Source organism: Chiloscyllium plagiosum, unplaced genomic scaffold (genome assembly GCF_037043375.1).
Source record: "Chiloscyllium plagiosum isolate Xiang-an unplaced genomic scaffold, Cpla_swu_hap1 HiC_scaffold_5, whole genome shotgun sequence".
In the NCBI taxonomy this organism is placed as follows: Eukaryota; Metazoa; Chordata; class Chondrichthyes; order Orectolobiformes; family Hemiscylliidae; genus Chiloscyllium; species Chiloscyllium plagiosum.
The window spans coordinates 71,307,135-71,326,205 of record NW_028270143.1 but is presented as its reverse complement, the minus strand read 5'-3'; the positions used below and the strand labels follow the sequence as shown (position 1 = coordinate 71,326,205).

Sequence of the window (19,071 nt, the reverse complement as noted above, 5' to 3'; positions counted from 1 at the left end):
AAAGAAGTGGCTGCTGAGTCAGTGGAAATCTTTCAGAACTCACTGGATTCTAGGGTTCCATCACATTACAAAGTCTTTTGCTCTCTCTTTAATGTGATACGCTGTTCAAGAAAAGTTGGAGACAGAAATCAGGAAGCTATAGGCTAGTTAATGTTACATCTAACATTGGGAAAATGCTAGAGTCCATTATTAAGGAAGAAATAGCGGGACATTTGGAAAGCTCAACGCAATTAGACAGAACCAACATAGTTTATTGAAAGGAAAATTATGTTTGACAAATTTGCTAGACTTCTTTGAGGACATAACAAGCAAAGCTGATAAAGTGAACTGAAAGATGACGTGTATTTAGATTTCAAGAAGGCAATTAATAAGGTACCAGAATAAAAGGTATTGCACAAGATAGGAGATCACAATATTGGAGCTAATGTATTAACATGGATTAAGGATTGATTAATACACAGAAGACAGTTGGGATTAATGGGTCATTTTCAGCTTGGAAAGACAAAATGAGTGGAGTGCCTCAAGGACCAGTATTAGGCTTCACTTATTTACTATCTATAAGGATAGCTTGGAGGTTGGGACAGAGTGTATTGTATCAAAATTTGCTGATAATGCAAAAATAGATGTCAGGACTTCTTGTGATGACAAAATAAGGAATCTGCAAAGGGATATAAATAGTTGAGTGATTGGGTGAAAACTCTGCAGATGGAATTTAATGCAGAAAAATGTGAGGTCATGCACTTCCTAACCAATTTTCAGTTTTGGCAAAACAACTGCCTGTCTTTTATTCATTTGTCAGTCAAGGTACAGTTAGATAGAATTATTGGGGAATTTTTAAAATTGTATCGATGAATAAATGAGGATAGTCTTTGTCAAATGTATTTGTTTTATTTAGTGAGGAACTATACTCAGATTCTAACTCAAAGTTTAAATTTACTGTCACAGATATTAAAAATGTTCCTCATGAGCATTTCTAAGAAAAAACTTGACTGCTTTCTTCTTTCAAGTGCTGTCACATTTCCTTTTAAATGTGCTTGTTATACACCATGGAACTGGAAATGTTTTTGATAATTACAGCCTTGTAGCCAAGGCTGCTCTCATTTTCAGATGTCACCTTCATAACAAAATTTACTGAGAAATTTAAAACCTCACTTGCCATTGAAAACTTTTATTGAAGATATACATGGTCCATTGGTTATGTTATTCTTATGCAGCAATTTTATTCCCCTTGTTGGCAATAGCATAAATGTATTTTTAATGTGACTAAATTAAATGCAAGACAATAATCTGAATGTTGTATCTTCTTCTCATAGTGGAATCTCTGATCTCTGCTAAATGCGTCAATGAGCATTGCTCTGCTATTGATGCATGTTGGGATAAATACCTGTTTTAATCATTGCATTTTGAAAACAAAACCCATGACCATGAATATGAGACTCTTAGCAGCAATGGTCAGGGTTAGTATAGATTTAGCTGCAAACCTGTGATAAATTTAGCCTTATGAAAATGCATTTGTGAAGTTAGCAATATGTGATTCCAGTAGGACTCTGCTGGAGTAGCATCTGTTACAGTTGCTCAAAATATCAGAAGGTTCCAGTTCAAGGGCTCAGCATATGCTTCTCTAGTTCTGTTTTTGAAAAATTATTGAACTAAATTTTACCTTGGAGAATCAACTGGGCTTGGGTGACTTGATTTGATGGTTAAAACTACAGAAAACTACAGCACATTGGGAACTCAACTTCACCTTGCTGGTTCCTACATTTCACTTGAGTATGTTAGGCTGTGACACATTAGGAGTAACAAATTTGTAATTACTCTATGTAAATCACTCAATTAGAGCAATATTTCAATGTACTTTTGACTTTAATATTGAGTCCATTGGCTTCCTGAAATTAGGCAGTGGAAACAGCAATGGGGCTGAATCAATCCCAGAAGAATATGTTGATAAATATACTCCCCTGACTCCCTTCTTCCCCTTGAATGGGAGAATGTTTGTCCACAGAACTTTTCATGAGATATTATTTTCTATACTTCAGCTCTAACACATCAGGACACATCAGGAAGGGTGCTGCTTATTCTGCTTTAGGTTAGATCTCAGATGAGGATCCAGGTCACCAGAAAATGTAATAACCATTATTCAAGCTCATCTAACCAATGCCACTGGCACTGAGCAGACCTTCCACCAAACAACCAGTATCTCACAACTCCCTCTTTGATGATCCCATTGCTTCCTACCTTAGTTATAAAACAGGTTAGAAAGCCAATTACCACAAGCACTCAAGGATGGATAAAGGGAAAGTGGTCAAAAAGAATAACATATATGTCATGTTAATTTAAGAGCAACAACTTAATAAATACATTTCCTCAAAAACCATGTGCATACAAATATTCAGTCCCTTCAACCTACTCTACCATTATATCAAATTATGGCTGATTTGATTGTGGTCTCAATTTCAATTCCCATCTAGTACTGCTGACCTTTAATCCCTTGTTATTAAAGCATCTAACTACCTCTATCATAACAGTAGTAATAACTTGGCCTCCACTGTTTTCTAGCGAAAAGAGTTCCAAAGACTCTTTGTGCATTCCTTTTTACAACTATAAGACTTTAACTTTATCTTCTACCTCTCCTGAGTGAGGGACAATGCTTCCTGCATCACTTGCAGGGTTTCCATCAGCTTATCCCGCTCGTCCAATATGCTCACCATCAGCTGCTCGAAATTAGTGTCCTCAGTGCCAATCTGGATGGGGGTGCAAACTGTGGAGATTCAGCAGAGCGACACAAACCTGCTCAGGTTTCTATTATAAGTCTATTATAAATAGATTCATGGTTACTCATGGAAAGAGGCATACTTTTGGTACATTCTATATAACTGTAGCACAAAAATAAATTATAAAAATGTATACAGTAAGCTATTAAGTTTTCATTTACATGTTTTTATAAGTACAATCAGTTAAGCTGACATAAGCTGCACTTTATGCCAGTTTCATTTTGGCTACTGGATTTAAATATAGACTGTCACAAATATGACTGGTAATTTTTGGCATTTCATTTGATTGTAATGTTCTAAAGTAAAAATAAAATATCGGGGAGACAAAACTCTGAGGAGCACATCAGAAGTAGTTAATGCGATGGTCCTTAAATGGATGATGCCAAAATCTAGCTAAGATGTAAGTAGCCTGAGGACAAAATTTGTGGACAGTTATATATGGGAATTGCAAAAGCCTAGTTTGACAAGGAAACAATGTCATTTTTCTGTTACTTTCAAAAATAAGTTTATTTTCTCCAACAAAGTTAACAGTGCAAGTAATGGCTGAATAAATTGGGTAAATTTCAGCGAAGATCTGACATACAATTGAGGGTTCCTAATCTTTGGTTATTACTGACCTATGCTTAAACTTTCCAGAAGTAGTGAAATAACATATCCCCATAGATCTAGGATATGCTTTTCATATTGGACACCTACAAATACATGCAGAATAATATTTTATACAGTCAAGAGTGATCTCTTGTACAGTCAAACAACATGGAAACAGATCCTTCAGTTCAACTTGTCCATGCCGATCAGATATCCTGTAGTAATCTAGTCCCTTTTGCCAGCATTTGGCCCATATCCCTCTAAATCCTTCTCATTCATATACCCATCTAGATCTCTTTCAAATATGGTAATTGTACCAGCCTCCATCACTTCCTCTAATGACTTATTCCATACATGCACCACCCTCTGTGTGACAAAGTTGCCCCTAAGGTATCTTTTAAATCTTTCCCCTCTCACCTTATATCTATGTCTTCTAGTTTTGGACTCCCCTACCCTGGGAAAAAGACCTTGGCTATTCCTGATGAAGGGCTCTGGCCCTAAACGTCAATTTTCCTGCTCCTCGGATGCTGCCTGACCTGCCGTGCTTTTCCAGCAACACACTCTCAACCTTGGCCATTCACCCTATGCATGCCCCTCATGATTTTATAAACCTCTGCAAGGTCACTTTTTTTCCTCTGACACTCCAGGGATAAACAGCCCCAGCCTATTCAGCCTCTCCGTATAGCTCAAATTATTCATCCTCTCCCTATCGCTCAAACATTTAAATATTTTCAAATGTAATCCTGTCTGTAAGAATTGTGTTTTTGCTATTTCATGCTGAATTATGTTTTTCAGTTTGAGTTAATAATAATTATCCATACCTCATCATTCAGCTTTTTTATTTGCTGCTTTGTTTCTTCAGCTTTAGCAGCCAGCATGGCAGGTGTAACTTGGTCAAGGTCTGTGAACATTCAATAGGAATTTACAAATTCCAGTTGTCCTCCAGTTCAACTGTACAAAGTACTGACGATTATTGTTAGAGAAGCAATTTTAATTACTTGAAAATGCTAGCATTTAAAAAAATATTATTCAGAAGAATTTAACAAAATCATAGGATTTTGGAGGGGGTGGGAGGAGAATTGGAAACTAGGTGAGTAAGCAGTTAAATTATCTATCTCACTTACTCATCAATTCATCACCTGCTTCTTGTTAATTCTGATCTCAGTCTACTCTTTTGAGGAAGCGACAAAGGCAATCACTTCACAACTGATGGGTATCTCTTGAAATGCACAGCTTGGGTCTGATGATCTCTTAAGGCCCCGAAGTGCAATCTTAACTCTGGTTCAAATGGGGAAACCGTGGTACAGAAAGGAATAAGGGATCTAATGAAGCAATTTTTTGAAGGTTTTAATGCTTTTCCTGGGGTGTCAGGCTGACAGCTCACTGATGCCGAAATCCCTGTTTAAGTTCTCTGATCAGAGCTGATATCCACTCACTTCAGGCGACCAGGAACTAAAATTAGTTGGGAATCATGCTGCTAACGTTCACTGTGTTTGGTGCTTTTTGACCCCACTCAACCAAACCCTGCTCACACTTAAAATGTCACTATGTAACTTAAAAGACAGATTTGATGTTCATTTTTTTAAAAACAAACATAGATACACTACAGTATCTGGCAAGAGCCCCACCAAATGTGTGATAGGAAGCTGGCACTTCCAAAACTCATTCTGAGTGTCTGCCAGGTTGCACATCTTGAACCTGACTTAATTTAAATAGAAGACATCTGACAGTCTCTGGTGATATACCATCCACAGCAGCGGCAAGGGTTCCCCTTCAAGTAATAGTGAAGACTTCCCTGAATCTTGTTAAGAACTCATCATTGTTGATATTGTGGACATGTGGATCTCAGATGAAAGGAGGATCAGGATGATCTGCTCTCATCTACACATCAGAGGACAATTTTTAATAATATTCAAACATAATAGGGTAATAATTTTATGTTGGTTCAAGTATAAACATGACAAATATTACCTTTTGCATGTGTAAGTCTGAATGATTCTTGTCCTGTATTTTCAGTGCAAAACTCAAATCTCTGGTTTCCTATTGAACTTTTTTCATCTTCAATGCCATCGACAATTCTATAAGAATTAAACATTTAGTTGTGTTAATGTACAGATGCAAATATGAATCATCTAATTTGTGTGTGCAAAATAATATTTAAAGGTCCAGCTCCTGTGTTTGTGCATCAAATCCAAGTGGAGTGATTAACAGTTACTGTTTATCTAGACTAAGTCATCCTTCACTACTGAACTGCATCAAAATTATCTGCTTAAATTAGCAAGGGAAACCAATTACTTCAAAAAGTTTTATTTATGTTCCTGCTGAAAGACAGACACTGCTTAACAGACTCTTAACACATAATGTACAAAGCCCATTTCCAGCGCATTAGACCATTTTGCAAAATGTTATTCATATTTAAGAATCACTCATTCCAACTTTGATTAAACTTTATAGGTGTGTGTGGCAGAAGTGTATTGAATATATTTTGTTTTTGTGTAAGTGTACATTCTGTAGCTTGTAATTCTGAATTATACTTTCCTTCTATTGTAAGAAAGAAGCAGGATTTCTACTACGAATGGAAGTAGTGATAATGTCAATTGACTTGCGATCTAGAGACCTGGACTCATATCCATATTTAAACTGGAGTTCAAATCCCACCATGACAGCTGGGGAAATTTGAATTCAGCTAATTAACCCAAAAGGGTTAATTCGCACTTGGGTGCAATCTTATAGGGGCCTGATCGATGTGGGCTAGAACAAGATTGGAGACAGAATCACACAGAGCGTCCAGCAAGGCCTATCTCACGTCAGTAGCACTTGCTACAACTTCTACGTATTTGCTGAGTGGCTTGACGATAACTTCAGTGAGTTGCCATGAAGGGGGAATTATAACTTTATAAATGCTTCATTAATGCCATAACTCACCTTATCAATATTCAGCTTTCTATTTTACCAAAGCCAAACAAGCGATACGTTGAGAATTCTTGCCATGGAAGTCAGCAGGAACATTTGGCGACTAAAGCTCGCCAAAGACTCCAAGGTATGTACCATGCACCCCATGTGCATTGACATTGACATTCAAAATATGCCAACACCTCGGAACTCTCATGGCACCTCTCAGTTACAGTATGTTTCTGCTCATCAAACCACATCAGCAACAATCATTGCAATGCTACTGCAAGGACACCGTGCTCGGGGACATGCACCAGCTCATAGATTGCATGTCTGGTCTGTTTGTTTGCTGTCATAGCAGTTGCTCGCTCTAAGGTTTCTTGGATGCTTGCAGCATCTCTGCCTTGCATTGCTTTCCTTTTTACCCTCTGAGCCAGAGATACCAGGCTGACAGTAGTGTGGTATTCCCATGTCATTTAGCACAGACACAAAGCCAGGTAGTTTGAAATAGTTGTGAGCTGTCATCAGTCAAATCAAGGGAGATAGTCTTCACTCAAGAGTCAAGGTCAGCCTCTGTATCAGTTGAAGGGCTTAGACACAGTCAGTCAGCATCAGGATAATCTCTGTATAAGGGGCGAGGAACATGAATGTGAGGCAGCCCACACCTGTCTTGATTCTTAATTCCTTATTGTGGGCTGTTTTCCTCTTTGAATGAGACAGAGGCAGCTATTATGGGAGATGAATTTGGGTGGCTCAACTGTAACTTTTGGTGCAAATGGGGAAGTGTCCAGAATGAGTAGGTAGTGCAGATGACAATGCAAGATTAGAGGATAGGTTGGCTAATGGGAAGCAGAAAGTGGGCACTAATAGGTCATTTTTGAGTTGGCACAATGTGAGGTGTGTCACAAGTATCAGTATTGGGCCCATTTAAATACAATTTATTCCAATGACCACGTGTGGTTGCTAAAGTTGCCGATGTCAGAAACATAGTGAGGAAAGTAAGTTGTGAAAAGGACATAAAGAGTCTGCAAAGGGATTTAGATAAGTTAAATGAATGGCAGAAAATTGGAAGCTGGAGTATAATGTGGAAAAATGTGAACTTATCCACATTGGTAAAAAAAAAGAAAAGCAGCATAGTATTTAAAAAGAGATAGTTCGCAAATGATGCAACCCTCCATGTGAATCCTTTACATGAATCATAAAAAGGTAGTGCACAGGTACAACAAGTGATTTGCAAAGAAAATGGAATGGTGTATTTCATTGCAAAGGAAATGGAATATAAAATTTTCGATTTATTACTACAGTTTGTATAGTGTACTGCTGAGGCCACAACTGGAGTACTGTATATAGTTTTGAATTTGTTATTCAAGAAAGGATGTAAATACATTAAAAACTATTCCAAGGAGGTTTACTTGACTGATTCCTGGAGTGTAGGGAATGGAGGAGGCTCATCTTCTGTGGAGATTTTGTTTGCTTTCTGCATTCACGGGATAAGAATATCACTAGGTAGACAACATTTGTTGTCCAGAGGGCAGTTAAGTGCTGTGGTTCTGGAGTCACATGTAGGCCAGTCCAGGTGAAGATGGCAGTTTCCATCTCTAGAGGATATTAGTGAACGAGATGGGTTTTTATGACAATAGTTTCATGGTCATTGTTAGACTCTTAATTCCAGAATTTTTTAACTATTGAATTCAAATTCTACCATCTGCCATGGTAGGATTTGAACTCTTTGGGTTGAACATTATCTGGGGGAAAGTGAGGACTGCAGATGCTGGAGGTCAGAGTTGACAGTATGGTGCTGGAAAAGCACAGTAGGTCAGGCAGCAATAATACCACTAGGCCATTACCTCCCTTGGTTGATAAGGTAGACAAGCAGGAGGCTGGAAGAACACAGTAAGCTAGGCAGCAGCAAGAGATGGAGAAGTCAACGTTTCAGGTGTAACCTTTCTTCAGGACTGGTATGGGTGTAAAGAGAGCTGGGGTATCAACTGGATTCATTCCTCCCATCGACCAACCAGGCTGTACCCTCTACCTGTGTTCACCTATTCCTGCCTCCCTATCCCGCCCTTCTCCCACATACGACCCTCCCTCAGCCATCTCTATCTGTAGCTCTCCTTACATCCACTCCCAGTCCTGAAGATGGCTTACATGTGAAATGTTGACTTCTCCACCTCCTGACGCAGCCTGGCTTGCTGTGTTCTTCCAGCCTCCCACTTGAGTACCTTGGATTCTAGCATCTGCAGTTTTTTTTTGTCCCTTGGATTTTAGACAGGCTGGGCCTATATTCAGAGGAATTAAGAAAAATGATCTTATTGAAAAATCAAATATTAAAATCCTGAGGGGACTTGACAGCACAAATGCTTCAAGGATGTTTTTCTTGCCCTTGGCTGTGTATATTGATCACTAGCCAATGAAGGGTTTGTTCAAGTCCTGCATTTTCTGGGTTCTCCAGTCTTTTGAATATAGAGAGAACAGCCAATTAATTACTTCTGCAATGTAGTTTTTTGGCAAAATGTTATAGTTAATTTGGTCACAACAAGATCTAAAAAAACTACTTTTGACAAATCTAGGAAGTCCTAGGCAATATCAGTAAAAAGAAATTGCTTGCTGTCCATTCTCTCAATAAACTTCTACATGAACAGCTATAAGCCTATATTAAAGTTACACTTCTGAATTATCATAAAGGTCTGTGGTTAGTCAACATTTGATTGAAATTGTCCATGAAACAGAATGATAACTTCATCGTAGCTTAATTGTGAAGGCTGAACTGAAGTATCGGCTGCTAAGACAGTCAGGTATTTCAGAAATGTTGAAAATCCATAGCAGTAGAAATTTAACAGAAAATGTCATTGAGAAAGATATATTAACATACAATTTGTTCTATGTTTTATAATCATGCTATCAATGTATGGACTTCCATCGTACACCTATCTTAAATGGTACAACTTTGAGGGGAGTCCTGGAGCAGAGAAACCTTAAGTTTATATGCATAATTCTATGAATGTGGCCAGGCAAGTTGAAACAGTTGTTCAGGTTTATCAGATCCTTGGGTTTATAATAGAGGCATAGAGTACAAAAGTGATGCTAACCTCTACAAATTATTGGTCAGACCATATTTGGAGTATTATCTTCAGTTCTAGGCGTCTTATTTAAGGAAGGATGCTAAAGCTCTGGAGAGAGCGCAAAGGAGATTTACTAGAATGGTGAGGGATTTTAGATACAAGGAAAGATTTGAAAAATTGGGCTTATTTTCCTGGGAGCTGAGAAGATTAAGAGGCAATGTTATTGAAGCGTTCAAAATTAACAACTATTTTGACAGGATAAAAAAGCATATTCTGTTTCCAGAAGTTGATGTGTCAGTAATAAGGGTCATAATTTTAAGATTTTCATCAAGAGGTTGGATTGAGATGAGGAGAAACGTCTTTACTCAGAGAGCTGTTCGGATTTGGAATATGCTGTCTGGAAGAGTGATGGAAATGGATTCCATAGGAGGTTTCAAAAGAGAGCTGGATATATATTTGAAAGTGATGAAAATAGAGGCCTATGGAGGCAAGGCTGAAAAATGGAACTAGCTGGGTAGCTCTTTCAGGAGCCTGTAAAATTCCATGATTCTCTAATTCTATATTCAAAATTTAAAACTATAGACACTTTGACGGTAGGCGTAATGAAAACATACACTCCCAGATTAGTTTTGTCAGGCCTTGACTTCCACCCAATGTACTGAAGTGGTTCAAAAAGCTGATTCATCAGAAACTGTCTCAAAGGAAATAATGAATGGGCAAAAATTACTGGCATTGATAACTATACTAACATCCCAGGAAATAATGGAGAAATTGTGGTAGGCCCTCATTTCCTGTCCATTTTGGTTGCAAATGTTAACCTCTAAGTTTAGATATTATTTTTAGTTTTTTTATTGTCATTCAGGGATGAGGCATTCACTGACTTATTGCCCATTCCTAGTTGCCCTTGCGAAGGTGGTGGTGGACTGCCTTCTTGAACCACTGCAGTCCATTTGGTGTCATTGTTATGTTTTCGTACTAATGCACCAATATGTGTCATGTTCACTTGATTTGCTCTGTCTGTTATTTTATGGAGGGATTAATAAATAATTTGAAACAAATAGGTTCACCTGCTCTGTTGCAAACAAAAAGGCAGAGGATAGCCATTCAAATCTACTGTGTTTATATACGAATACTACCACTTGCGTTCACTTATGTGCCTTGGTGCAGTGAGTGCCCAGGGAGAAATGTGTTCCTCCCCTACCTTGAAATCCCTCATTTTGGTAACCACAAAAATAAAATATAAAGAAATATATTGAATTTGTTGTACCTTGGACTGAGATCAGGAGGAGCATATGAGTTTAGTGCAGAGAGGTGCAGTTTTAAGTTTTTGTTTTTCTCACTCCTTATATTAACCGATTCATGATCTTGTCTGCTTCTGATCATGACACCACAACCCCTGATGGGAGACCGGAAGTCTATACGGCCTGAGAGGTGCTGTTGATTAGCTGCTAGGAGATTGCTGGTATTCGTAGTTTTGTTAAAATTCAAGGATTGATTGTAGTATGTGACACTGGTAGAAATATGTGACAATGGTGTAGTCTCATCCACTTCCTGCACGTCCTCTTCATCTTCTACAATAGAGGTGAGTTTCTGGTTTAGGTTCCCATTTCCGTTGGAATCTGACTATGTGTAAATGTGGACAAAAAAACAATCATTACAGAGGTGTTGAGAACTAAACAGTTCACTACTAACTGAATACAAAAATGATATGATGTAGTAGAAAAAAGACCTTTATGTCTTTCTCAACTTCAAGAAATTCCAAATACTGAATTACTTCTGAAGTGAAGATGCTAATGCAATGAAGGGTAAAAACAGCAGCAAAGTTGCATACAGTAAACAACAATGGAATAAATAACTATTGTTTTCATGATGTTGTTTGAGGGATAACTATTGCCCAGGACATTTGGCATCCTGTATGTCCACCTCAAAGTGAAGATAGGATCTGAGCTTAATGGTTCATTGGAGATGGACACTTTTGAATGCAAGCTTAATAAATGTTTATGTTAATATCAAATATTTTGAAAGTCTCTTGCCTGTAAGGCTAACAGCTCATAGCACTCTTGGACAGTTCCTGAATTGTGGACAGAGCTTAATGCAGACCCATTTCTCAGAAAAGAGACAAGATGGGCAGAGTAACTAGTAAATTTTACTAATTAGTTTTACATCAGCTATAGAAAAGAGGTTTGAGAGAATCATTGAAGATAAATCATATGATTGTTTAGATAGATGGGGCATATTGAGGACATCCAACATGGCTTCAATAAGGAGATAAAGTCTAAAAAAACCTGATTGCAATATTTCAAGAAGTGACCAAATGATGGATGAGGAAAGCCTGGTAGAAATTGCTTACTTAAGACTTCCAAAAGCTTTTGACGTGCTACCACATAATAGGCTTCACTGCAAGCTCAAACCTCAAATATTAATGGTGTCATACAGAGTAAGAGTGGAAATTGATTGGAAGCAGGTAGGCAGAAGGTAGATGGATTTACTTGGAGACCAGTTACCATGGTTTCACACATGTATCTGTGTTGAGATTATTTCTTTTTATTAATTTTATAGGCTTGGGATGATTTGTTTGGGTTTCATAGGATAATAATGGGAAAGGATTGTGCTTAAATTTATGGTTTATTCCAGTGAAGTAGGTTATGGAGAACCAGTGGATGTAATTTGACAGTGCACAGGTTGTATCTCAGGAGATAGTTCTTTTCTCACAGAATAATGGACCTCAGCATCAGGCTGTTGGTCATGCGTTGCACATGAATTCATTGAATTCTTGAAATGAGAGGGGTCCTGTTCTGGGTATTGGAAGTGCTCATTCTTACAAAAGATTTGGAATACAAGAAATCATGACCAGAGTAACTTCCTGCACTTGTTTTGTATTCTTATGTGAGTCAGTGAGGAATCTTATAGATTCCTTGCCCCCAAGTTGCCCTGGGTTTGCTTTTAAACCAGATGTATGTTTTTTTTCTGTCAGGGAATCACATGGTTGAAGACTACATACATTGCAAGGGTAAAGCATCACCATTTGTATAGGAAAGGTTATAAAGGCCTTTTACTTTTTGTCATTGCTTGTGTGGTCTTATGATTCTTCAGATAGAGCAACACAATGTACATTCTATTTGAAGTAAGCAAATTTCTTACACCCAAAAAATTTGTAAGACTAAATTTTACAATTGTTCAGGAAATGTTAAATATCTTTAATCAGTTTTAAATTACACAATACCAGGTTATAGTCCAACAGGTTTCATTGGAAGCACTAGCTTTTGGAGCGCTGCTCCTTCATCAGATGTTTGTCACTAGCTCTGAAAGCTAGTGCTTCCAATGAAACCTATTGGACTATAACCTGGTGTTGTGTGGTTTTCAACTTCGTACACCCCAGTCCAACACTGGCATCTCCAAAACATGACTTTAGTCAGTTTAAATATCACATGCAAACACGATCATGCTGGATAATATATGTTTTAGTATTTGCTTTAAATAACTTTGATTTGCTTAAAGAATAGAAAACAACTTAAGTCCTAATATATTATGGTTATGATATGGCAATTAGCCACTTTCCAATGAGCAGAATAATTCAAAAGGGGCAGCATACCTGGGACATTGTATACGATTTGTTGGACAATCTTGAAATCCCCTGTTGAAGTACAAAATCCAAATGAAGCAGAAGTATATTTTTTTTTACAGAGAGATAATTGTTGAAATCCAAAATGCAAGATTCTATGATTCTATACAATAAGGTTCTACAAAATAGTAAAAAATAATTTACTAATGGACACAGGTATATAACACAGAACGGCTGGGTTTGCTTTCTGATTTTAGAAATACATGTGGTCATCTTCCTTTCTAATTTCAACAGTTCTTCAACTTTCCAATTCATGGTTTTTTGAATAAATACAAATGGGGTAAAAATCTGTTCAGGGTTGTTACAAACCATTGTTCAGGAATATTACAATTAACTATATCTTAACCTCGGTGTTAAGTCTTAACTAAACAAATATATACTGATGATTCAGTTATCTAACTACAGTTACCTATACAAAGAACAGACTATGTTACTATCAGCTATTGTCAGTACGTATTCATAACCCAATCCAGTACAGTAATCTAATGGATTCTCTCTTTGGAAAGCCAGAATGTAGTTGGTTTAAGTTGGATAAATTACTAATTCAGTTACTTTTCACTCCCAGTTATGGTAATTGATTGAGTGAAATCAAACAACAAGGCAGTCTGTTATTTACATGGTCTACTGCAAGTTTGTTCCTTACTCTATTTTGTTATACTTGGCACTATCTCTGTTCCTGAGCATTCGTTACGTGGGTGTTGATATTACTTCAGTCTTGACTGCTTTCTTTTGAAATAAGTCCAGCTCAGCAGGTGAATGAAATGCACTCTTGTTATCTTCTGATCAATCAGCAGAAAACAGCAAAGGTAGCCAGGTAATTATCATGGCATCAATTGCTCAAAGTAACCTGGAACATTCCTTGCAAGAAACATTTTTGCAAATCTAGGTTAATGAATAGCACTGGTGTTTTATATTATTTCCTGAATTGGCACCAGTTTTATTGTCAATTTCTGTTTGTTGTTGAATTATGGCAGAAACCTCCTCAAAAGAATTCTTTACAATTTCAGTATAGAAAGATGAGTTGAATATTGGATTTATAATGTTGCGCTAAATTATTTTCAATATATACATTATTATATATTAAATTTAATACTCAAGGTTCTATATAGGTTCAGTGTCACTGATCACTTTCCTAATAGTAAATAAGGTCTACTATCATTTTTAAAATTCTTTCATGAGATGCGAGGATCATTGGTGAGGCCAGAATTAGTTACCTATGCCTATTTGCCCTTGAGAAGTTGGTGGTTCAATTCTTGAACTGCTGCAATCCCTGGAGGGTAGTGGACACCCTCAGTGTTGTAACAAAATGAGCTCAAGAATTTTGACCTAGTGACAGTGAAGGAACAGTGATATAGTTACAAGTCAGAATGGTGACAGCTTGGAGGGTAACTTGCAGCTAATTGTGTTCCAATAGACCTGCTCCTGTCCATCTTGATGGTAGTTGTCAAGGATTGAGAAGCTGTTGTGAAAGGAGTCTTGATGTGTTGCTGCAGGGCAGCTTTCAGAGAGTACACATTATTGCCACTGTGCACTGGTGGTGGAGACATTGACAAAACCATAAGAAATAAGAACAGGTGTAAGCCATTTGGCCCCTCATGTCTGCTCGCCATTCAATAGAATCATGGCTGATCTGTCACTCCCCATGCCCACTTTCTTGCCATATACTTGTAACCCTTGATTCCCCTCCTGATCACGAACCTATCTCAGCCTTAAATATACACAAGGACTCTGACCCCATAACACTCCCTGGTAAGGAGTTTCAAATCAATTCTAGATCAGTTGCTGGCTAATATTAACTCTGAAGATGTTGATGGTGGGAGGTTCTGTAATGGTACTGCCATTAAAATGTCACGGTCAGATGGTTATATTCTTTTGTATTGAAAATGGTCATTGCCTGGCACTTGTGTGGCATGAATATATTTGCCACTTATCAGGTGAAGCCTGACTTTTTTTCCATAGCTTTTATTGCTTGGACATAGACCGCTGCAGTATCTGAGTTACAGATTTGTTGAACAATGCAATCATTAGCAAACATTTCTACTGTAAATGTCTCCCTTCCTCCCCTCCAGATATTTACAAAATACATAAAGAAGTTTTGCGGCTGATGGAAGCACATTGAAAACTGGAATAGTTACAGAAATGTTTAGTCTCTTCATGAAGTTTCTTATCCACCGCAATGTCTGATAAAATGTTCAATGTCCCTGAATTCCACCACATCAACCCTTTTGAGAGTGGCATCTATGTCTCTTTGTTTGGGTGTTAAAAGTAATATTCAGTCCACATTATTAATATGTATAAAGAGAAAAGGAAGGCACTTCTTTACTTTTCTGAATGTCTTTTTATCTTTGTGAAAAATTTCTTCTTGAGGCAAACAGTACTGTTTTGACACCAGGGATTTCCTGTCCATAATTTGAAACATATCTAAACCAACAGCTACTTACAAAGCTTATGCCTGCAATTCCCAAAAGAAGGCTAAACTTCAACTATTACTTAATACAGTTTTACATTTCACCACATGTTAAAATATTTGCTACACTTAATAAAGGAACTACACTTAAAAGAATGATTAATAAAACTGGTGACACAAGCACAATCCAATGTTATAGTTTGTTTATTTAAGAATAATTTTCTAATAATACCGGGAAGTTTTGAATGAAGTGATCTCGAGCTTAGGACAATCAACCAACATATATGCTGCACAGATACCAAAAGTTTGAAAAAATTGAAAGTGTTTTTTTTAAAAAGAGGTGCCAGATGTAAATGGGACATGTGTGCATTGCTTGTTTTGGAAATCAAAATTGCAATTATTCTTGTTGATGAAAATTCTGAAACATCAGCTTTTTCCATTGGAAAAATTAAATTACAAGAAGTATATATTGATGTTAGTGAAAACGTTCTTTGTCTGAGGATTCAGTTGTATCTCAATTACTGACCAGCTGTAAAATAAGTTTTGCCTCTGAGCAGTGATTCAGACAGCTTCTCAAAGAAGATCAAGGAAATACAGAGAGAAACTGACTGAGGTCTATTGTTTAAGAATTTCTCAGCTAACAGCAATTGAAATACTGCATCTTTGAAGGCATATTGTTAAGGACGCATACCTAGAATAAAAAGGCATAGACTGAATAACCTTGAGCATAATCAGATCAACAAAACAATTGATGGAGAGATGAAAAAGTAGCTCAGCAAATCCTGCAGAGACAAAGATAAAGAAACACATTGGGATGAATACAACCACCTTCAGAAGCAAATCAGAAGGCCATTGGGGGAAGCAAAATGATTCTAGAAATGAGAACAAGATGTAGACGGTAAACAGAAAATTATGAATTGAAGCCCATGGGGCTGTCGGAGCAGTAATTGTGTGGAACTGAAATTGGTCCAGAGGCAGTAAGCGTCAATTAGTATTAAATTGTTGTTTTTCAGACTTGAGGGAAGCTGAAAATGGTGTGCCCCAAGGGTCAGTATTAGAAGCTCTGTCCTTTTCAATATATATTAATGATCTGAAGTTGAATATAAATGGTATAATTTCAATGTGTAGATGACACAAATTCAAGATGTAGTTAATAGTAAGGAAGAGAACAGAAGAGAACAATATAGATGGGCAGTGGAAATGGAAAGACAGTTGATAGATGAAATTTCATGCAGAGAAATAAAGTGGTACATTTTGATCAGAAAGAAGAAAAGTGACAATATAAACTAAATGGTATAATTTTATATGGAGTTGACTAGACAGACTGGGGTTTCAACTACATAAACTATTGAGAATAGCAGAGCTAATACTAAGAACTTGGAAAAGCATACAGGATTTATTGATAGAGACCACTGCTCTTCATAGCAGTGAAATAGCCCTTAGTAATGCTACAAATTGCATCCAAGCATGACTGCAAATGTCAGCCCTATGGTTTTGCTGGTGTAGACATAATGGAAATGCTGAGGAATGAAAATGGAGGCTGAATTCCTTTTGCCATTTCTGGTCTGCCATACCTGTGTGAACATGACTGTGGTCTATCATGAGCAAAATGTAATGTTATTCAGTGTTAAATTAAGGTTTGCCATCTGATCTGCCCTTTTGGACTTTGTAGGTTATATTACTACTCTCAAATTGAAAACTCACCAGGACTATTGGAAGGAAGTGGCAGGGAACCTTCAGCTGGGGTGTTTCTGATTTCCTTTGCCTATTGCTGGGTGAGTAGAAGTACTGAGCTCAGTGTTGTTGAGGAGTTCAGAAAAGGTGCTGGAAGAGCCTGGTGTTTGATTTTACAAGGAGCGCAGGACTTTGATGATCTGTTAGCAGAAGGCCTGGCAGTTCAAATGGAGATTATAATTGCAATCTCTCTTCAGCTGGAGCACCATAAGGGTGTGAAGTTAGAGAGTCAAAGAAGAAAGAGGAGGAGAGGTCTGAATTGAAGACTATACTCACCCTAATACATTCAGGGAAAACATCTACTTCTACTTCAGAACATGGTCTAAGACAGCCACGTTGACCAAGGAAGCAGTCCCCGAACTATGCCACCTCCTTCCTCTACCAGGATCTGTTTTTGCAGGCAAGGACACAGCTCCTAATTTCCATCAGGTTTGGCCCTCCATTCCTAGGTAAGGAGCTGCTATCCTGGAGCTGGCAACATTGGCAATTCACTGGAAAGCAGCTGCTGAGGTAAAGGAGGGATTGTTTACCAGGAGAGAGATTCTGCAGTCATCCCTCTAACCGGAAAGAAGGAACATGGTTTTATCAGGGTGTCAGAATTTGCAATGGTGCAGGAAGCCGCAGCCTGCTTGCACAAGGTACTACATCCAAACGCAGAAATATACCAGAACTGCCCAGAGATAGCACTCCCTTCGAGGGAAAGTACTGTCTGGCTAAAACCCTGTGTTTCTCATTGCTGAATGCCTGCCACTCTGTGTGTGCTTTCATCCTGAGGCAGTCAACATCTACCAGAGTATTTCAGCACCCCGTCAGATCAGGGTTAGTTGCTGCACAATATTGCTCCACCACCTGACCATGCTTCCATTGGTGGACTGCTCAGGGAAAGCCCAACAGTCCTCAGTGGAGTGTGCCTCCAGACTCGTAATGCTGCATTCTCCACCACCTCAGTTCAATGAGTGTACAGTTCTCAACACCAGATTGTCAGTGTGGTCCTTGGGAAAAGCAGAGGAGGAAGACGAAAAGGATAGGGATAAGAAAAATGAGGAGGAGGGAGGAGGAACCTTTGGGATGCATTCATTCTGAATGGATTGTAAGGGAGCATCTGGTCTGACAACAGATCTTCTAAAGTTTCCACTGGGAATAATCATGGCATCCACCTAGCTATAACTCTGAAGTAAACACAGCACTGAAAATAATTTCATAACCACTTTAAACACCAATATTTGCAAAATTTTATTTTAAAAACTGGACTAGTCAACCTTATTCTTTCCCTTTATGCCCTCCAAATACCTTTGCCTCACCCAGATCTCCTTTCACTAATCGCTGCAGCGTGGTTGTTGTCTTTCAATAGGGACAGCTTTGCAGGATGATCTTGTGCAGCTCTGGGCCTCAAGTCCAAATTTGGACTGCACTACCCGTAGCTGTTTGAAATAGTTGGCTGACAAGGAGCAGCAGGCGCACTGGTAGAATGGCTGCCATGAGAGCACAAATGCTGTCCCTGAGAGAGGACATCAGGTTCAGAGCTCCATGAAGCCACTGGCACTTCCCAGTGCGGTGCCTCAGTAATCCTAGTAATCTACTGGAATACAGGTTGCTGGTTTACTGTAAGAGGCTGTAGGTGTTCTCCTTTGAAAGCTGGAATTTGCTGGCATGATGGCTAAGCTTCAAAAATGTCTCTCATGTTCTTTGTCTGAGCTTCCACTGCTACACTGAGAGACTAGGTAGCTGCTGCCGATGCTCCAATTGAATGGAAACATTGACAATCAGACGCTGCACCATGCCAGCTCTGCACATGCCCATGACTTCCATTCGGGAAAGGATTGGCTCCAAGCTCAGTGCCAAATCAAATTGAAGCCTGACCCCTGCATAAGCCTTGGCTGGAATGGGTGGCTGTGTGGATTTGATTTGATTTGATTGAATTATAGTCACATGTACTTAAGTACAGTGAAAAGCTTTATTTATGAGCAGTACAGGCAGATCATAGTAAGCAAGGAC

General features: G+C 38.3%; 1 protein-coding gene across 1 annotated transcript in view; it reads right to left on the bottom strand.

The window, feature by feature from the left end:
- The window catches only part of kcnh8 (potassium voltage-gated channel, subfamily H (eag-related), member 8), a 452,253-nt gene that overhangs the window by 28,933 nt on the left and 404,249 nt on the right, over positions 1-19,071 (bottom strand). Inside the window, exons 12-15 of the mRNA XM_043690211.2 lie at positions 12,906-12,947; positions 10,581-10,936; positions 5,331-5,437; positions 4,181-4,260 (exon numbers count right to left, since the gene is read on the bottom strand). Coding sequence (XP_043546146.2) covers positions 4,181-4,260; positions 5,331-5,437; positions 10,581-10,936; positions 12,906-12,947 — 585 coding nt within the window. The remainder of the gene's footprint in view (positions 1-4,180; positions 4,261-5,330; positions 5,438-10,580; positions 10,937-12,905; positions 12,948-19,071) is intronic.